Source organism: Stereum hirsutum, assembly GCF_000264905.1.
Source record: "Stereum hirsutum FP-91666 SS1 unplaced genomic scaffold STEHIscaffold_14, whole genome shotgun sequence".
In the NCBI taxonomy this organism is placed as follows: Eukaryota; Fungi; Basidiomycota; class Agaricomycetes; order Russulales; family Stereaceae; genus Stereum; species Stereum hirsutum.
This window is the reverse complement of record NW_006763144.1, coordinates 350,230-364,506: the sequence shown is the minus strand read 5'-3', so window position 1 is coordinate 364,506 and position 14,277 is coordinate 350,230. Positions and strand designations below refer to the sequence as shown.

At 51.5% G+C, this 14,277-nt stretch overlaps 4 protein-coding genes across 4 annotated transcripts; 3 read left to right on the top strand and 1 right to left on the bottom strand.

Moving 5' to 3' along the window:
• Window positions 1–942: 942 nt before the first annotated feature.
• On the top strand, window positions 943–1,908 carry STEHIDRAFT_160355 (uncharacterized protein; the record flags this gene model as incomplete). The annotated part of the gene is made up of 3 exons (XM_007307880.1): window positions 943–975; window positions 1,036–1,142; window positions 1,197–1,908. The coding sequence occupies 3 exons, from the start codon at window positions 943–945 to the stop codon at window positions 1,906–1,908; spliced, it is 852 nt and encodes a 283-aa protein (XP_007307942.1).
• An 843-nt stretch (window positions 1,909–2,751) lies between these two features.
• STEHIDRAFT_160354 (glycosyltransferase family 2 protein) lies at window positions 2,752–5,881 on the bottom strand (the record flags this gene model as incomplete). Its single annotated transcript, XM_007307879.1, has 2 exons — window positions 2,752–5,757; window positions 5,807–5,881. 2 exons carry the CDS (start codon window positions 5,879–5,881, stop codon window positions 2,752–2,754), a joined length of 3,081 nt encoding a protein of 1,026 aa, XP_007307941.1.
• An 874-nt stretch (window positions 5,882–6,755) lies between these two features.
• STEHIDRAFT_160353 (nucleotide-diphospho-sugar transferase) lies at window positions 6,756–8,396 on the top strand (the record flags this gene model as incomplete). The annotated part of the gene is made up of 1 exon (XM_007307878.1): window positions 6,756–8,396. The coding sequence occupies one exon, from the start codon at window positions 6,756–6,758 to the stop codon at window positions 8,394–8,396; it is 1,641 nt and encodes a 546-aa protein (XP_007307940.1).
• An 826-nt stretch (window positions 8,397–9,222) lies between these two features.
• STEHIDRAFT_63981 (TPR-like protein) lies at window positions 9,223–14,242 on the top strand (the record flags this gene model as incomplete). The annotated part of the gene is made up of 14 exons (XM_007307740.1): window positions 9,223–9,347; window positions 9,507–9,564; window positions 9,670–9,720; window positions 9,823–9,908; window positions 9,975–10,050; window positions 10,119–10,403; window positions 10,471–10,599; window positions 10,639–10,753; window positions 10,837–11,034; window positions 11,100–11,253; window positions 11,350–11,777; window positions 11,840–12,225; window positions 12,282–13,226; window positions 13,298–14,242. The coding sequence occupies 14 exons, from the start codon at window positions 9,223–9,225 to the stop codon at window positions 14,240–14,242; spliced, it is 3,981 nt and encodes a 1,326-aa protein (XP_007307802.1).
• Between the last annotated feature and the right edge of the window lie 35 nt (window positions 14,243–14,277).

Below are 14,277 nucleotides of genomic sequence, written 5' to 3'. Positions count from 1 at the left end.
TATGCCAGAGCGCCTCGAATATATGGATTTGTGTATCCCGTCTTGTACAATAATACTACTCGTTATTCTGTACCATCGTACTTCGTTTTGTAATATAATCTGGATCAAATTTATTGTCGCCGCACAGCAGGGAAGCTTGAACGAGAAGGAAAGGGCCGGTGCCACTCAAAGAAGTTTCTGGTCTCGTCTCTAGCCGACAGCCACGCCTTGGCCAATGGATCGGTGATCCGGCGGTGAAAGCCTCTTGTTCGACTTCAACCACCTGCCTGCAGCATCACTCCCCTCCCACAAAGCACACAAACTGGGAATGCCTCGACATCCTGTGATCACGCCTTCCCAAAAGCCATGGCGGGTGATATTGAATTCATCTCCGGACAGAGTGATGTCCATATTTCTTCTAGATACCGAGCACAAACGAAACCATTGGGGTGACACACACGCTGTAAGTACGATTCCTTCCATAGCCTATGAGAATGTATAGAAAAATTGTCTCGATACCTGTCGGGGAATCTCGAGACATGTGTATTTTCCACACAGGCCGCCCGAGTATATTCATTCGCATATGCAATCACTCGTCCCTACCATCATGATTTCTGACCTGGGACCATTCTGCAGGATGCTATAGTAATGATACCGAGACTTCACGACCTTGCCTTGTCACTAGATCCTGCATGGAAACGATTAATCAGAGCCGGAGTCTTAGAAAACATCTGCAAATTCATCCTCACGCAATGTGATGACCCATCGTATCCGTTCTCGTGTCGGCCGGAGGAAAGAAGAGGGGCACGAGCCAAGGTAGAGCCCTTTAGTTTGTGTTTATATCTTACCTTCAAGTTACCTTATATGATGGTTTTTCAGCTTCGATCAGTATGTCTGAGTCTTTTGCTTAGCGCTTGCACAAAACGTCGGAATGACCCCAGCGACGAGTCTCTGGCCGACACTATGTACTCCTGTTGGACAGAGCTGGTGCAGAGTGTAAGAAAGCGTATTCTGACCAACTTCATGTACCTGCTTATTAATGTTACTGCGATTTAGATCTGGAAGCACACTCCGCGCCCCGGATCAGAAGGACAAAAGGACAGAATCAATTTCTCCAAATTGCTTATAGCTATCCTCGAGATAGATCCAGATTCGTTCTATGGGTACCCTTTTTGTTTTCTGACAGGTATTTACTCCGTTCTAACCCGTGTATTTAGCATTATAGATCAGTCTGGAGATATGACAATATCTCTCGTCGTCCGCAACTTTATGCAAGCCACCTCCAAGGAAGATGTTGAACTCGCTTTGAAGCTGGTACAGTCGATGGTCAATCCGATGCCGGAGGACTTCAGTGACATGGACCTGGGACAACGTATCGAGGATCATCGAGCTGAGCATCCGGCCCCGGATGACCTGTATACTCGATTCCTCGAAGGAGTCAAGGAAAAGTCTCCGGTGAACTTTTTGTCCCGGTTTGCGTCTCATATAGATTCATGGCCCACAATATATCCCGATGCGGTCCAGTTTACAGTAACGTTCTATCGTACCATGGTATGGGGGAGAGAACCTGATACCGAGTTCATCTGCGCTATGTATCGAGCACCACGATTCTATGCGAAGGTTCTCTATTGGTGCAAGGTAGCTGAGCGTAGCGTCAAGCCTCCAGGACCCATATCGCACAAATCGCTCGGGACGGACTCCACCGCAGGTGTTTTGGCCCTATTGTGGTCGATGACCAATTTTGCGTCGATGTGCATCAGACAATGTCTTGAGCCGGGTCGTCTCGAAAACTTAGAAGACGTCGTTACAACGTGGGTCCGCGCAGATATATTTTCTGCTCTGGAGGCGGCCATGCACCGCAGCGAGAGGGTTGCAGAAAAGCACCGTATGTTCCTTCACTTCGTACTCCTCCGTTGTGGTGCCTCATGATCAACCTGATTGTTTCATTGTGTGTATATATCGGTATCAGTCTTCGAAGGCGTCCAATTGTTTCTCTCTCTTCACCACGCCGTCGACATACACCCGTCGCTCATTACACTCCTCCACAAGCATTTTCCTCGACCTCGAATAATGCGATCGCTCTTGAACGCCTCATTCTGCAATGCCGGGATCTCATATCCAGACGAAGACAACACCGGCGACACCAGGTATCCTCCTGACATGCAGGATTATCACGAGTGGCGACGGATGATGCGCAGAATGGGATCCCGCGATGACCCGAAGGGGAAAAACGACACTGTTCGTCGTGGCTGGTATATATTGGCAGCGTTAGAGGCGAGGTGTCAACTAGATCGCCATTGCATGAGAAGAGGATGTAGAAAGTTGCGCGAGAAGCGGTGCAAGGCTTGCAGGACGATGGAATACTGTGGGTGGGACTGCCAGGAGAAGTGAGTTAGTTGAACCTGCTTTGATTCAGAAGTCGATAGTTAACTCGTCCATGGTCGTTGGTTCTCTCAGGGATTGGCCTGAACATCGGTTAATTTGCGGTCTCTTCGACGAGCGGATCTCAGAGTATAACGTGGACGAAATGGCCCAATTTGATGGTTCCCCGGAGAGGTTTCCGTTTAGATTCTCAGTGTCCGATCCCTTGGTGTACCCTGAGACAACTTAGATCGTAGATTTCCAAACCCAAGAAAGTGCCCGATCTTTCGCTGCAACAAAAGACAAACGAAACGGTTTCACATATCCTATTCTATGATATTGTACAAGATCCAATATAGCGGCCGTCTAACAAAGCTACGTCGAAGCACACGGAACATCGAGGTCAGCCACTCACAAGATCAGCATCGAAGCCACCATGAACACTCCAACAACTACCAATCTAATGGCGGAGTTCCACCTCTCTTCGCGCCTCGGACCGTCACCTAGTTTCTCAGTGAACCAATCAAAACGTCTCCCAAGCAAAGTCACCTCGCCCCTCTCCATCATCCCAACAGCCCTCCCTGACTCGCTGAACATGCGTATCAACGCACTCTCCAACACAGCGATGACCCACCGAGATCCAGTGAGGTTGGTCTGAATCGCGGTCGCTCGTTTGATCCCTTCTGGACTAAACAGATGGCGATATGCATCGTGGACGATATTGGCTAACACAACCATGACGGCGAGACGAACACCGTACAGCGTGACGGAGATGCTCATCGCAAGGCATCCCAGGACAAGGAGGAGTCCACTGATGAGGAAGAGCTCGGCACTATTCGGGGCTGCGTCGAAGTACGTGTGTTCGGGGTACAGCTTGATAAGACCGCCATCGCCTTTGCTCCACATATAGAAGCGCCAATACGACCGCTTCCCTCCCTTCCACCACGGATGCGTAACGATCACATCCGGTGCGGCCTGGAAGGCATCCATTCCCCGCGCAAGGGCTACTTCCCTCTTCTGTCTGCAAAAATGTATATCTTCGCCCCCACCCGTCTTTGGAAACTGCAAGTCGTAGACGACGTCGTCCTTAATACGACGAGAGATGAGACTAGCGGTGACTCCCCAAGGGATGTCGTCCTCCATTCCCATGCTGACCGCTTTGTGAGGGGCGGCGATGTCCCAGAAGTACGTGACGCCGGCAAGGTGGACGGCAGTGGTGAATACAGATTGGGCGAGAGGAAATATGGTCTTGCCAACGAAGCCAATGGCGTTGGGCTTGTAACGGATGATCTCTTCGGTCTTGATGAGGAGGTCTGGTGATGGAGACACGTCATCATCCAAAAAGAAAATCCACTCGCCCGCTGCTTCGGCCATACCACGATTTCGGGATGCGGACGCGCCTAAGTTCTCAGCGTTCACTCGGATGCGAACCAAGGGGTTCTTCCCGAAGCGGTTCTCGAGCTCGTAGATGGAGGGGGAGGAAGGGTCGTCGATTATTATTATGAACATTACGCTGGATGTGGTCGACGATTGGAGAGAGAGGATACCCTCTAGGACGGGTATATCGACCCGATAGCACGGGATAACGATGTCCAGTGTGAGCTTCTTCTGTGCATCTGGAGCACGAGTTTGCAACCACTCTGCGATTGTCGCGGTAGCATCGTCGAGAGTATCGAACGTCCAGCCTTTGGTATGCTGTTTGATGTATCTCGCCGTATCACTACCACCCACAGTGTTCCGAATCCTGGCTGAGATCATCGAGGAACAACCCCACCTTCGGTAAAGTTGAAATAGAAATGGGTCACCGTCCTGGTTCACGAAAGCCTCGGGAACTATGGTCCCATCAAAGATCTCCATGTGGGTACGATGGACGGTCGGGAAAGTGGGCATCCCAGGAAACGATGTGTCCGTAAGGGACACGCAGCCAAAGCCTTCGGGGACGGACTCCTTGCTCGCCATCTTGGAGAATTCGGCCACGATGGCTGTCATCCATCCATCATCGTCTAAGGCAACGTCGTCCCCCATTAGCACATAGTAGTCGCAATGATCTGCGAATGCCCTGCGAGCGCACTCGCGCCACAAACTGCACACATGCCCACGGGGGAAGTCGAAAAGCAATGTTGTGATATCCGCGAGTCCTTCACCGTGAAGGACTTCAGCAGCCCTGTTGTACGCTTCCTCGATGGTACCCACCAAGAACTCGTCGTCGTGATCGATAGCGAGATAGATCTTGACACGGAATCTTGTGCCTCCAAGCTCATGCGTCTCCCTCCACGTCGTCCGCGAAAGAGACTTTGCGAAATTGGACAGGTTGTCCAGACAAGTCTGTGGATTTTCCGACCCGCGGGATGTAATCGGAAGCAGGATGGCGAATGTGATCCATTCAGAGTCCATTCGAACAACCTTGCTCCTCTGATAGTGCTGAAGAACAGCAGTCCGCTGCGGATTGTCCAGACCTTCAAGGGCGTGCTCCATCTCGGCACGCATCCACTGCATTGTGGCGCGTATGCCATCAAGAAGCCTCGTTTGAGGCTCCCATCCAATGATCCTTCGAGCAAATGCATTGTTCGAGTTCCGAGAAGCCACTCCTATAGGCCTGTCAAGGATATGGTGGAAGTCCACATCTTGGACCTGTAAGCCTGCGATCTGTATGGCAAGCTCTGCGAGGCCGGTCATGGAGACCGAGTCCTCAGATCCAATGTTCATCGGCTTGGAACAGGTAGAGTCGAGCAGAGAGAGGATAGCTTGAACACAATCATCGATGAAAAGGAAACTGCGCCTCTGGGTCCCGTCTCCCCAGATCTCCATCGTAGGTGGTGACGGAAGGAGGAGTTTTGCCGCAAGGGCTTTACGGATGAACGCAGCAGGAACCTTCTCTCTGCCATTGGACCATGCTCCTCTTCGTCCGTAGATATTGTGAAATCGGGCGATGCGGACTTCGATCTGTGAAGTGTATTGTTGGATCAAAGCTTCAGAGAGAAGCTTCTCGAGACCATAGAGGCCCTGGGGGCGAGGAGGGATTTGACTCCAAGCATCGGATTCCTTGAGCGAGACATCTACGAGCGGGTCCGCCTGCAGGTCCTCAGGATAGACGCATGCCGAGGAGGCGTAGAAAAATTTCCCGACGCCTGTGGCGATAGAGGCGAGCAAAATATTTCGTGTCATTGTGGAGTTCTCCTCAAATATGATGCTGTCGTTGTCGCCGTGTATCGCGCCCATCCCGCCCATGACAGCAGCAAAGTGTAGAACGACAGTCGCGCCACGCACGGCTTGTGTGCAAAATGCGGGATCACAGAGGTTTCCGATAAAAGCTTCGGTGCAAATGGGCTCCGCAGTGTCGAAGGACGACCGAGGATTTATGTCGATGATGCGGACATGCTGTCCTTGGTCGTATAAATCACGGGCGACGTGCGAACCCTATAATTGAGAGTTAGATGGTGTAGGTAAAGCAGATAAAGCAACTGACGATGAAGCCGTGACCTCCGGTCACTACGTAGATTTGCTTGGCTGAGTCTGCGGTACTTTGGGAAACTATGGCCATGGTGGAGGATATGTAAAATGAAGGAAGTCGTTTCTGAGGTGTCAAGCTCGGCCGTTCTATCCTTTTATCCCTCGATGAAATGAGCGCTGAAGATTTGAGTGGCATTAAGTTCTACATAATGATGTGGCTTGATATGTAATAATGGTTGTTTTGGGTGCCCTTGTCCTGCGGAATGAGGAGATATTCAGTGAGTTTCGATCGCAGCTTGCTGCGCCATGAAACGCGAGGGGTACAAAGAGTGGCGTATTATGCATGTAAATGGGGAAATAATGGGTGGCGAAGGATGGCTGGATGTTAACTTCTTGAGGCAGATGAAGGCTGCAGTCAACGTACGAACATAGCTTACCCTTCATTCTGCGTCGGAGGTACTCTGATACCGACCTCCTGCTTGTCTGGGCGACACGAGTTTAAATACTGATGCTGTACACGGTGATATTTTGGATAGTCATCAGTGCGAAAACCCAGGACCCAAAGTCGTGGACAACGCTCATCATTGTAGCCTTACGAGGAAAGCACTCACTGGAATGTAACAGCAGTACGGGAACGGTGGCGTGATGCCGGGTGTGCTGCGCTCGCAATAGCCCACCACTAATACACCCTAGTAGATCAAATTCGAAGATATGTGTACCCAGAGTGGCGCTGCTTGGACTTGAAAAATGATTCGGTGGGTCATGCGTCCATCGTGCAGTCTATAATGAGATCTTGTGGCGCTCGTGTGGTACACCATCTTCCACGTACAAAAAGGCCATTAGAGGGTCAGAGGCCCGCGCACTCCAGCCCTTCGCGTCCTGAGACTGAGTATTAGTCGTAAGTCCACCATTATTGCGCTGTGCACCAATGGCATAGAATAAGCTGACCCACCCTCACCAGAATCATGTCCTCAAACACATCCACCAACGACCCCCCCTACGACTTTACTCCGACCCAAGATTGGTTTAGCTTCAACACCACCACTTGGAAATCCCTTTTTCCATACATAACCACCCAATCCCCTCGAGTCCTCGAAATCGGCTCCTGGGAAGGCCGTTCCGCCGTCTTCCTCCTCACCGAGCTCTGCAAATCCCTCGGCGAGATCGTCTGCATAGACCATTTTGATCTTCATCGCACCGACGCGGGGCGCGAGCGCTATCAGACACTCAATCGAAACCTGTCGTTGACCGGGAAGAAGTTCCGGATCATCGACGAGTTCAGCGTTCCAGGACTGATGAAGGTCCTTCGGGACGAGATCTCCCTAACGGAACCAGGGTTCGATTGGATCTACGTCGACGGAAGTCATGAAGCAGACGATACATTCCTGGACGGAGAGCTCGCCTGGCGCCTCGCACGTAAGGGAGCTATCTTCATCTTCGATGACTACGACTGGGACGCGGAACCGAAGGAGAGTAGGCATCATCCGAAGCGAGGGATTGACGCTTTCCTCGCACTTCACGCCGGCGAGTACAAGCTCTTGTCGGGCGAAGGGCAGTACCAGATGATATTGCAGAAGCCTACGGAAATGAGGATTGGATTCCTTCTGAAGGATGAAGAGCAGGAGACGGCGGAGAACGAAGGGGCGCGTATGAAGTTGGAGAAAGGCCTGGGCTGGGGGATGTATGTGGCGTACTGCGTCGATCCTACATATGCCATGCCTGCGGCAGTCTCCATTCGCAGTCTCGCCAAGAATACGCCTGGGAGGATTACGGTCTACATTGTGTCCTTTGGGCTCACGGAGGCGGACAAGGAAGCGATCCGAAACTCGATCCCTCTGCGTGACGATCTCACTATCCTCTTCTTGGAACCATCGGAGGAGAGTTTCGTGAGGGAGACGGGGATGGGTCCACTGTGGGGAAAGTTGGCGTTAGCCGATATAATCCCTGCAGAGAGGGTGCTGTACCTCGACGCGGACACGCTCGTCCGAGGCGACATCACACCGCTCTGGGCCACCGGCTTGGGGAACAACACGGTCGCTGCGACCGCAGATGTCGGCTTTCCCATGGGCTACGACGAAAAGAAGAAGAAGCGGTACTTCAACGCTGGAGTACTCGTTATGGACCTAGTCAAGATTCGAGCTCGGTCATCAGAGGTCGAACGGGCATGCAGAGAGGGGTCAACGAGGCGTTACAAAGACCAAGACGTCGTCAATGATCTCTTCACCTCCTGCGATGGGATCCTCGAGCTCTCCTTGCGCTGGAACGCCCAAGGTTTAGGTACCTACGCCACTTTCGCTTCACCTGAGCGGCAGTCACTCGATCTCTCTGCAATGATCAACGATCCGGTCGTTGTACATTTCACAGGACCGCTACACCCGAGAATGGAGGAGGTCTTACATCCTTGGGTGCAGCCGTTTGTAGCGAAGCCGTGGGGTTACGCGGGGGCACCGGGACACCCATACGCAGAAGAGTGGTGGGAAGCTTTAGACGAGACGGCGTGGAAGGGATGGAGGGTATCGGAACAGCGGAAGAGTATTGGACAAGAGGCGATAAATAAGGCAAAGCAGGTGGCGACAGCTCGTTTTGAAGAGATCATAGATGGATAAAGCGCTCGAGGGGACTGAGTTGAATCGCCGGGTGGCATGTCGCCTTGTCTGGATATCTCGTTTCGGTGTTCTCGCCTGACTATGATTGGAGGGATCGTTCGAGTCTTATGGGTTTCGGTTGCGATAAGCCTGAGCTGCCGTTATGTTTGCATGTGTCATATCAGTATACAACCTACTACAGTTCTATGCTGAGGCCGTTTATACAAAACTGGAGGCGTGATTCGAACTTATGAGCTGTCTATTGGATCGATCTAAGCCAAGGCTCAAGAAGGAAAACTCACTAATTGTGGCTCTTCTACAGGTTCGAATACCAATCTGTCCAAATAACCCGTAATCCACCAACAAATTACCAGCCCTTTCATGTTCCCCCATCGAGTCTAGGAGACCTGTATCTCGTTCGGAGGGTAAGTACGTGGGGCAAAACATTTCTCGATGGTAGTGTTGCCTGACGGATCTTACTGGTGTACAATTTGTTGCGATAGCTGAGGGCTTCAAATTTATGCAACCGATCTAATATGAGTCTCACGAAACCCTTTCAGAAGAATTATAGCGAGAGACGGAAGCCTGAGGCGTGGCAGAGGAGCATAGTTTTGAGCAAGATCGACGACATGCCAGTTCGGGTCAGAAGCGGTCTCGGCCGAGAAAGGGTGGATGCATGTCGCACACGTGGCTCGACCAAGAGCGCCACCAATTTGTGTGGCGTCTTGTCTAGCTTCAATTCAACGCTGACCAGTGACCACTGGCACTCTACTCACTGACACTTGTTCTGTTCAATATATTGCAGTATAGTACCACTCATCTGGTTTAAACGGGTCAATACTGCTCTATGTCCTCCGCCTTCATCAAGACCAAGTTGAAGGCTTCGCGGGAGGCCATAGGAAAGAAGGATTGGCAAGCCGCCCAAGATGCCAGTCTTCAGGTTCTCGAGTATGAACCGGACAATTACCATGCGTGAGTCAATATTACCCCCATTTGATCCATAAAATCTTTGAAGGAAGCGAGGCCAGTACATCTCCCTCCAGCGGGTAGTCTTGTAGTACTCTGGCGCTGACATAAATTGACCCTCGAATGTCATCGAACTCAATATCGATGGGCACTTCGGGCTTGTAGGAAAATGTTTCTCGGAAAGTCGTTGGAAGAGCTTGGAGAGGTGGCTAGGAGCGAGCAAGTAACGTCCCTTCATATGTGCATAACCCTTGAGCGCAATCACTGATCTCGATTGTCACCACTCCTTGCCCATTATATTTTTATCCGACTCCTCATGTTTTCGTAGACATACCGCGAAGCAATCAAAGCAAATCCGAAACAACCACTAGCCTGGCAGGTGCGCATCCCATTAAGTCTTTCGCGCAAGAGCAATGTGGCCTTAAATATATGATTACACTGGGATGTCTTTGGACCCCTTGACGATATCGGCTCGATACAGGGCTTGTCAAAGCTTTACGAGAAATCTGAAAGATGGGATGAATATGCGGAGACGCTGATGAGTCTCACAAAATTGTTAGCGAGCATGTACGTCCTTCTCGTGGTCCGGGCGCAACCCTTGAACAGGCACTCATGTGTGGTGTTGATGCATAGGAACGACGCCACGAAATGTGCAGAGGCTGTACAGCGATTGATTGAGCTTCGTCGTGAACGAGGCTCACCACAGCAGGTATACACATCCGAAATACTCGTTGACTCCTGTTCTTCACTAAAACTGCGCTTCACGTCCTCCCTCAGCTCGTCGATACCCTAACAGTCCTCCTCCCCTCATCCCCCCTCTACTCAACATTATCGAACCTTCCACCACCGGATGCCACCAATCCTACTGCAACCACGACTTTCGCCACCCAGAGCGCTATACAAAACTCTCTGCCCATCATCGATGAAATAGTCGCAATCACCGAGAAGGAGGAGGCACAGAAGATTGAGAAAGAGGTAGCAGGACGAAGAACGAGATTGGGAGCCGCGGGGCCAGAAAAGATCAGAAAGGAAGTAACTAGGGAGGTGTTAGGGACTTCGAAGGTGTGCAGCTGAGCACCAGCGCAAGACTCGATATCCCATAGTTTCTAATACGTTTCATGTTCACTAGCTCCCCGAATACTACGACGAGATCCTCAATCACCCAAACACACCTGACTCACTGCGCCGAGATACGGAGTCCAAGCTGCTCCGACAGAAACAGCAACTCCTTTTCGCTCTGCCTTCGGCTGTTTCTGCCGTTCCGAACGTCAGTGTCAACCCCGAGCTTGTTGAAAAGAAGAAAAGACTGGCCAAGGAGGTCGAAGAGTTGGCGGAAGGGATGGTCTTGTTGAAGATTCCGGATGAGCTAGCCTGGAGTTTAGTCGTCGAGGGGAGGGACTCTGAGACGATCGGTGCGTATTTAGTATCCAAATACCGCTGTACCGAACTTATCTGCTGACCGTGTTCATGTTGTTTCGATGGAAACACTATGCAGAGGGCTACGACTTCGGGACGCTGAAGGAGTACATACGTCTCTTTCCTACCTCCCAACTGACGAATATGATCCGTGGCTATATCGCGTACATGGACCTACCTACTCTCGACCCGGACCCCAAAGACAAAGACATCGACGAAGAGATTGAGCTTGCCGTCATTGAAGATCAATCAGCTGCGTTCGATTTGATGCTAGCGAGTTTCCTTTCCTTCCGTTAATATCACTACGACTGGGGCTGACGCTATTCGTGGGCCCACAGGAAGCTTTCACGGGCCTTCAATCATCCATCCTCGCTCACCGCATGCTATCGGAAGTTTATCTTTGGGATATGGACTACCCGAATGCGATCTCAGTTGCCGAGGTCGGCTTAGAGCTCGTTCGTAGACAGCATCAAAATGTCGGGAAAGACCTTCCTCTGTGAGTTGTTTCACGTTTCTTTTTCGACTCATGCTCGTAATTGACTGTTGCTGTCAATTGTCGCATGTGACTACTCTCTTTCTACGGCGAGTACAGCGTTCGCAAAGCCTTCAATATTGTCCTTTCCACCTCTCTAGTTCACTTCTTCCCGCCAAAACACCATGCACGCGCCCTCCGTGTAATCGACGAAGTCCTCGACCTTGACTCATCCAATGTCCCTACCCTCATGTCGCGCGGCTACATCTATGAATATGCGAACCAATGGGAGCAGGCACGCGATGTCTTCTTTAAGGTCATGGAGCTCACTGCTTCTGAGGGTGGGGATGACGGGGATGATATCAGCGAGGATGGTCTGAGAGCAAGGGAAGAGTATGCGTGGTGTGATGTGCAGCTAGACGAGCTGGAGAAGGGGGCTGAGGGTTTACAAGCCGTTATGGAGATGATTGGAGATGATGTGGAGGGGAGAGAAGAGAACAAGGCTAGGTGTCTGTGGAGGCTAGGGAAGGCACATTGGGAGATGGGTGGTGAGTACCTCGACCGCCCGATATCTGTGACCTACTTCCTAACCGGTGTCTGTGTGGCGTAGGCTCGAATCGCGAAACCGCTTACACCTACTTCATAAAGTCCCTGAAATGTCATCCCACCTATGCGCCATCTTTCACTTCTCTTGGTATCTACTACTCCGAAGCTTCCAATCCTCTTGACCCAATTCGCGCGTCAAAGTGTTTCCAGAAGGCATTTGAGTTGGACGCGAGAGAGGCGGAAGCAGCGAGGAGACTGGCAGAGGGTTTTGCGGAGGAGAGGGAGTGGGATTTAGTCGAAGTGGTGGCGAGGAGAGTCATCGAAGGCGAGGGCGGTTTGGAGGGAGGAGATCCAAGTTCGAGCTCAGGTGCAGCGGCGGAAGGTGCAGCTGCAGCGAGATATCTGCCCACAAATGCATGGGCTTGGAAAGCCGTTGGTGTGGTAGAATTGGTACGTGCTACTTGTCTCTCGGTAAAGGCCTATGATATTGATTACATTATATTCAGAGTCGTCAAAACTATGGGCCAGCTATTACCTCATTCCAAGTCGCCCTTCGAGCAAACCCAGAGGACCAACTCTCCTGGCTACGTCTCGGTGAAGCATACCTCAAAGCCGGCCGTCACGTCGCGGCCCTCAAGGCCCTCGAGCGATCTCAGTCACTCTCGCCACCATCTTCAACAGACGACTGGATAACGACCTACTTCATCGGTGACACATATCGCCAAATGTCCCAGTTCGACCTCGCCACGTCTTCATTCCTCAGCATACTCAAGTCTCGCCCTGATGAACCGGGCGTGCTCATTTCATTGGCGCAAACGTATATCGGACTAGGCTTGGAGGAGAAAGCAGGCGGGTTTTTGAGCAGGGCAGAAGCCAGTTTTCGGAGTGCTGTGGAAGTTGGCCTCAGGTTCCTCGGTGATGGCGAAGGAGCCGGCGCCAGTGGGGTCAAGAGTTTGGGATGGAAAGTCCTAGGCAACGCGTTGTTCTATCTATCAAGGTTTTCGGAGTTTGGAGAGGACGAGGTATTGAGGCCGCTATTGGAAGAGGTGTCGACTCTGGTTGGTGGTACGGACACGGGCGGAAGGTTGGAGGGGATCGTCGACCTTCCGTTGCAGATTCCAGGCGAGGAAGAATCGCTCAAGGGCATCAATACTCTGATGGCGGCAATTCTGGCGTACAATCATCGCATTGCGCTTGGGTTACTAAATTCGACGGCGGTGGGAAGTGCGTGGTATGATTTGGGCTCGGCCTTAAGGTCGTTCGCAACGGAGGTGATCGTGGAGGAGAAGAAGGAGAAAGCAGAGAGACAGACAACGGCTTGCTTGATGGAGGCTATCAAGGCGAACCCGATCGACGAGACGTATTGGATCGCATTGGGTAATATCCATTTTGTGAAGCAACCAAAGACCGCTCAGCATGCGTATATCAAAGCGTTGGAGATCAACAACAAGGTGCGTTCCACCTTTCAGTGTCAATATTCGATTGCCATGTACAAAATACTCAAATGATCCTTTTCGTTCAGAATCCTGAGATATGGACCAATCTTGGGCTGTTGTACATGCAATACGACGATCTGGAGCTCGCCAACGAAGCGCTGTACAAAGCTCAGACTCTTGATCCCGATTTCACGATGGCATGGGTCGGACAGGGGCTGTTGGCCTCTAGAAATGGCCATCATGCTACTTCGACGTCATTATTCGAGCATGCAGTCAGTTTAACTTCAGGAGTTGTATGTATCTCTCTTTTCTGCCCCCTTCGCACCACCCTTTCTCAGTCACTAATCTCTGACTTTTCGTTCATGCAGCCTGAAGCAGACATCGAATTCGCCAAACGAGAATTTTCACGCGCCTCGTCATCTACCCCTTCCGAGCTCTTCCCAGCGTTCTTCATCCTCTCTCGCTATTGCAAACAACGTCCCTCCGATGCCTCGGCTCTTCACCTCTATGCTCTCGTTTGCGAACGACTGGGTCATCTCTCTCGTGCCGTCGAACTCCTTGGTCAAACCATCTCGATACTAGAGGCGGCATACGAGGAGAGTGAGGATCCGGTTATCGAGAGGAGATTTGTTGTTGCTCATGTGAATTTAGCGAGGGCCAGGCTCGCGGTGGGTGATTGGGAAGGCGCGATGGAGGGATATCTGACTGCATTCGGATTGTTACCTGAGCCCGAGCCCGAAGTTGAAGGGGTGGAACAGAATGGGCATGAGGATGGGCAAACCGCAGTGTTGAGGACGCAATGTCAGTTTGGGTCCGGTATGGCTTCATATAAGATGGACCAATTCCAAGAGGCTCTGGAGTTCTTAGAGGGCGCGCTTGCCTCTGCGGGTGGAGATATAAGGATGAGGGGACATGTTGTGGTGATGTTGTCACAGGTGTTGTGGTCATTGGGTACGGAAGAGGGAAGGGAGAGCGCGAAGGCGCAGCTGCTAGAATGGTATGCCCCCCATTTCAACTTTCAGTCGCGGTAGTAGTATGATGCTGACAGTGTCAACAGTATCACAGA